Source organism: Lycium ferocissimum, chromosome 12 (genome assembly GCF_029784015.1).
Source record: "Lycium ferocissimum isolate CSIRO_LF1 chromosome 12, AGI_CSIRO_Lferr_CH_V1, whole genome shotgun sequence".
In the NCBI taxonomy this organism is placed as follows: Eukaryota; Viridiplantae; Streptophyta; class Magnoliopsida; order Solanales; family Solanaceae; genus Lycium; species Lycium ferocissimum.
In genome coordinates this window covers 51,122,777-51,128,920 of record NC_081353.1, presented here as the reverse complement: position 1 = coordinate 51,128,920, position 6,144 = coordinate 51,122,777, and the positions used below count along the sequence as shown (strand labels likewise).

Genomic DNA, 6,144 nt, shown 5'->3' with positions numbered 1-6,144 from the left:
TGAACTTAAAGGAAGGAATGTATAAGACATGGTGTAGGATTAAATTAGGTAGCATTGAGATAGAACGATGGTGAGTTACTTTTACCCTATGAGAATTAGGTAGAGTTACCGTGACTGGTTTATGAAGGGTCCTAATATTAAAGAGAAATCTCTTGTTAAATGTCATGTGTTCAGAGGCACTACTGTCTACAATCCAAGAACGAGTATTGATTCTAACAAACAAGCATAAGAGTTAAAGAAATTTAGCTATACCAACACAGTTGGCATTAGCAGCAGCCTCATAACTTCAGCACCTTGTTGCCCTATTTTTACTTGTTGAAGAAGCTATAAAAGTTGCCTTATGTTTTCCTGAGTCAATGTTTGAGGATTAGCTGCACTACTCCTAGCCTTCTCATTTTCTCCAGTTAAGTGAATAACAATGTTAGCCTGTGCTCTAGGATAATTTCTCTTTCTCTTGGTAAACTTAAAGTCCTCGGGAAAACCATGAATTTTGTAGCATCTATCAATGTTATGTCCTATTTTCTTGCAATAAGCACAAGTCTCAGTATTCTTCTTATGATTATAAGGTCCCTGACCTTTGTAAGATCGATACTCATTGAACCTTCTATTTCCACCTGATTGATTCCCATCTGCAACAAAAGAAGCTGCATCTGATGGATAAGCAGGAGAGACATGAATCTCCCTTTGCTTTTCATCTTGAATGACTAAAGAATAAGCCTGTCCCATGTTAGGTAAAGAAAAAGATAGAAGGATGTTGCTCATTACCCCAATAAAAATGTCATTCAGTCCCATCAAGAATTGTAGAAGCCTTTCATCTTGATGGGCTTTCAGATTCTTAGTCTTAGAACCACAGTCACACTCATAAACACAAGTAGAAAATGAGTTAAGTGCATCTAACTCATCCCATAGACTCTTCATTTTAGTAAAGTAACCTCATACGCTTGAGTTACCTTGCACAATACATTGAGTTCCTTTTGAAATTGAAAGAGCTTTTCTCCATTTGTCTGACCAAATCTGTCTTCTAGGTCACCCCACATATCTTTGGCACTCCGAGAATAGAGAACACTCACAGCTATTTCCTTTGATAGAGAATTCAATAACCAGGACAACACTATGTCATTACATCGATCCAAGCCTTTTGCAGAACTGGATTTGTGGTTGGAACTTTCAAAGTGCCATCAATGAAGCTGAGCTTATTTTTTGCAGAGAGGGCTATGACTACACCTCTCCTCCATCTACCATAGCCTTTACCATTAAAGACTGAAGAAACAATACTTATGCTAGGGTAATCAGAAGCATGAAGATAGTAAGAGTGACCTGAATCAATTGAGTTAACATCTGCTGGTGGTGTTGAACCAGTAGCAATCTCAACATTTTCTTGTGTAGTACTCATAGTGGAAAAAAAAAAAGATGAAGCAAATGAAAGAAAATTTCAGAGAATTTTGAGCAGATCTAAACCTGCTCTGATACCATGAAGAAATTAAGAAAGTGATGCGAGAAAATTCTCTTTTCTGTGTATTTCAATGTCACTGTATAGTGCTGCTTAAATAATAATACAAAGGAATCAAATCTAACTAACTATGGATAGTGTCTAAATATTATTTTCTCCCTATTTTAACTAATTCTATCAACAAGAAAGAATATATACACGTATACTACCTACGAACTTTCTACAACTAAAGAGGGAAAATAGACTTTGGGCCTCTTTGTGTGATCTTCATTGTTTGCTCAGCATTGGCCCAAAATTGATATTCATCCGTGGCCCATTATGTGTCGAAGTCCCAATTTATCCTTTGCTCAAATAAACCACTTTATCAAAATAGACTACTTTCCCAAATCAGTTCACCGACATAATCCCTAGGTTCAACTCTAAACCTTAAACTTCTTTCTTCTTTCTTGTGTTTGAACTATCATCATTTTTCACACCGACATATAGATACCTATAAAACCAAAATTTCACCTATCTATGCAATGTAATTTTTACGGCGAAGGGGTGTCGCTTGACACCCCTCGAAAAAGGGTAGCTCCGTCCCTGCAGTTTTGTCAATGGTTACTTTTAGTGGCTTAGTTTCGAAAAAGGTTTTGCAGCTAACAGAGCCCAAACACCAATGGATTTGGCTCCCCTCCAGTAAGGGATCTGTCCAATTCCTCAATTACCCCCTTAAAGTTATGACATGTGTCCTCTCAATAATCCAATGGCTTAGATTTGTTTGGTTAACTAAAAGAGCTTAACCATGGTAAACGTTTCTCACTCAAGTTGCCTTAAGAAATTCCTTCTTTTCTCCCAAATCTTTCCAGAATAATCATCACCTTCCTGATTTAATTTTTTTTTTTGCTGCAGTAAATAGATCGTGTTCAAATTTTTCTTCTATTGCTTCTTCCATTTCTCTATATTCCCCACTGCTCCTTTTATTCTTCACATGTTGAGATTTTAGTATAGTATTATCTTAAGTAATCCATCAAAAAAGATGAAAGCAAAGTTTGCTGATTACGAATTAGGAGGACTTTACGGGAAAAAAATATTAGAAGGGCTCTCAAAGAAGTCAGATTTAGGAGACACCCTGAAAAAAAATTGATATGAAGAAATCTAACCCAAATTGTTCCATAAGACTCATAAGAGTGATGAAGAAAGAACTTTAGAATAGCACGCCGTATAGAAAATCTAAACTAAAATTTCTTAGAGAAAAAGGTAAAATCATCAACTGAAACAATAACCTCATCAAAAGAAAGAAGCCCCTGTGAAAATGAATTTCAAGTCCAAATATCAACACCACCAACGAAAACCCAAATATTCATTCTTGCGAAAATGAATTTGAAGTTTGGTTCTTCTAGTAATAGCGAGATCTATCTCTGATGGGTTTTAAGAAAACAAAAAAAGTGAGAAGATGTTTTACTTCAACCTAAAAGAAACTATGGTAGAGATGAAAATGATTTGTCACAGCACAGGCATAGAAATGAAGAGAGAGAGACTTTTATCATGGTTAAGCTATTTAATTAACCAAACAAATCTGAGCCATTGGATTATTAAGAGGATGCATGTCATAATTTTAAGGAGGTTATTGAGGAACTGGACAGATCCCCTACTGGAGGGGAGCCAAGTCCAACACCAACGATCAAAGATAATCTTGAATTATGGGCTCCCAGGATGACAGATCCTCAGTAACCGTTCAATTACACTGTGAAACTACTAACTTGACTACTTTATTTCTTTCTCGATCTGTTTCACCTTGTAAGAATTAAAATATAAGAATGTTGAAGCATTTCTCTAATAGTTAAACGAAACGTAAAACCTGGTCAAGTTTTTCCTACTCTTCAAATTGGGAGATTCGCAATAGAATATTTCTGTGACATCGTTTAAAATTTGAACCCATTAAAAAGAGTCTTAGGGAAATAGTTTCCACTCCAGAAACTAGAAGAACACTCTCCTAATGGTTGTCAGGATGACTAATGATTATTCGCTAGGATTTTAAAGCAAAATCAGGCGATCACCATAACTTCTTAGTTGATATTAGCCGGGACTTGCCTTAACAACAAGTTATGGTGATTCGTCAGAATTTTTTGTCAAATCATGATGGATCGCCATAGTTTTTTTCGAACATTTGTGGCTGAAATCCTGTCAAGGTGTCATGTGTCAGGATTTGTGGTCAAATCCTGGTGGTCACCATAATATGTTGACTGGCACATTTTTTGCTTCAAAATTGATCCAAACGACTTTAATTTTAATATACAACTTTCTAATAACATTCCCAACAATTTTCAATAGTTAGATTCAACCTAAAGTAGCGTTGACATATTACAATAGTTAAATTAAGTAGCATTTAAGCATTAAGATATTACATTCACCACCCTTATTTTGATTTATTTGTAACAAGACTAAATTTCCGGGACATAATTCTCTAAATATATCAAAACGACCCTTTTATTTAATCATAATTAAATGCCACATTTTGTAACCTTAACGTCTATTAAAAAAAATTACAGAATCTTGCAAAAAAAAAAAATCGGTGATATGTAAGCTCATAACATATTGCTTTTCCGAGTTAGTACAATTCTCTTTATTTTGTCATTATTCCAACACATGGCGTGAGAATGAAAATCAAATGCAAAGATGAAGAAAAAAAAACAAGAAAAGGTATTACAATTGCAAAATTTATTCGAATAAGGAACTAAACTTTGATGATGCAAGAATGTTCGGAAGAAATCTAATTAAGAATTAAGTTGAGCTAAAATTACATTAAAGAAAGTAAAGGATAATTTCAATAATAAACTCTAAAATGATTACACCAACATAATAGATATTTACAACCATAGGTAGCTAATGACTCTCAAAAAACTATTACAATAAGAATTGACGTAAAATGCATAATTAAAAAACTAAACTTAAGGGGTCTAAATATAATTAATGAAACTTCTGTCCTCCTTCCAAATATGAGGCTTCCAACAGCTATGTACTGCACTGTTGCACCCGGTATAACTACCCCAACCGTTAACTCATCTTCCATAATATACTCCTTCCGTCCCAATTTATACGAGGATGTTTGACTAGGCACGGAATGTAAGAAAAAAATGAAGACTTTTGAATTTTGTGATGTAAAACAAGCCAAAAAAAAATTTGTAGATGGAAATCATTTCATTAAAAGTAAACTGAGAATTTTAGAGTTAAATTATTCTTTGAATATAAAAAGATGCTAATTCTTTTTAGACTGACTAAAATGGAAATATGTCATTACAAATTGGGACGGGTGAATAGCTCGCAAATTCAGATTACAATCATTTAGTGACCCTTTTGCTTCCTACAAAAGCCAGCACTAGCCTTCCCCCTCTAAACCAAAGAACAAAGGATCTATCAAAACCGGTTTTTGTTTGTTTTTTAAAATAAATCGAAATATGTAAACTTTGTCAAAATTGAAAGTGTGTTATTAATTTAAGAAACAACCAATTTTTCTGAAAAATAATAAATTTCTGATAGACAAAAAAAAGTTGTATGTGCTTTGCAATGATGATCATGTATGATGTGTGTTAATCACGATATATACAAGCTTGCAACAATGTACGGCCAAAGCTGCCGAAAACATCGCCGTCAATGCTGGATTAGCAGTCGGTCTTGGAAGTTTTAGTGAACCTTAGCAACATCTTAATCGACTTTTCTATCAACATAGAGACAATGACGATAACAGTAAGCCTTGAAATAGTAACACAAAGTTTTGTATCTAATTTTCTGGTATGTAACATAAATAATATCCTCTAAAATTAGTTTTGTTAAAAAAAAAAAAAAGTTCAAAACAAAGGTGATGTATGTTATTATTGTAAATCTAAAGGAAATTTCCAAAATTATCCTTTAAAGTTAATAAATATTCTTTTTCAAAAGGGGTGTGTATAAAGTTACTCCCTTCGCCTCAAATTATCTGTCATTTTAGAAACTCATGACAAAATTCACTATTCTTAACCCATTTTATACTTAGTAGGCGTGTGGTCATGCTATATGAAATCATGATTTCACATTTTGATTTCAAATCAGCATTTGTTTGTACAATTTGCACAAATTTCATCTTCAACTTTATATCATAATTTCAAATCTCAAATTCTCCAAAAAGGTATGGTATGGGACTCCAATCATGATTTCAAATTTTTAAACTAAAACTTGACTCATAAGTTTATATTTCATAAAAAAAATTCATAAGTTGGTAGATATGTTTACCAGCCATTTATATCAAATACTCGATGCGAAGAAATCAATTGTTCATAGCATGTGACAGGATTATATTAAAGAGTAAATTCACTACAACTCATGTTCAATTTTCCTTTTTACTGAACTAAAGTTCGATCAATTGATGTTGTATTGTTTAGAAAGGCCTTCTAGTAGCGTATTAGTTTTGTTATGGATATATGTTGGTAAGATTGTATGAGAATTAGGAAACTTTTGATGATTTTCACAACGTGTGGTGTTTTATGTCTATGAGCAAAAATATAACTTAAGATATCCAAATTTTATGTCCAAATAAACTTCAACTTCAAATATCATGATTTCAAATTACTGATTTCGTGTCATGATTTCAAATCATGTCCAAACAGCTCCTTAATAATAATTGTCCTTGAAAACTACAAACATCTCGATTGTGAAGAGATTACACATAAATAAAGTAA

General features: G+C 33.3%; 1 protein-coding gene across 1 annotated transcript; it reads right to left on the bottom strand.

The window, feature by feature from the left end:
• Positions 1-324: 324 nt before the first annotated feature.
• On the bottom strand, positions 325-1,393 carry LOC132039425 (uncharacterized). Its single transcript, XM_059429909.1, has 3 exons — positions 1,124-1,393; positions 951-1,079; positions 325-858 (listed from the first exon to the last, which is right to left on the bottom strand). Exons 1-3 carry the CDS (start codon positions 1,391-1,393, stop codon positions 325-327), a joined length of 933 nt encoding a protein of 310 aa, XP_059285892.1.
• Between the last annotated feature and the right edge of the window lie 4,751 nt (positions 1,394-6,144).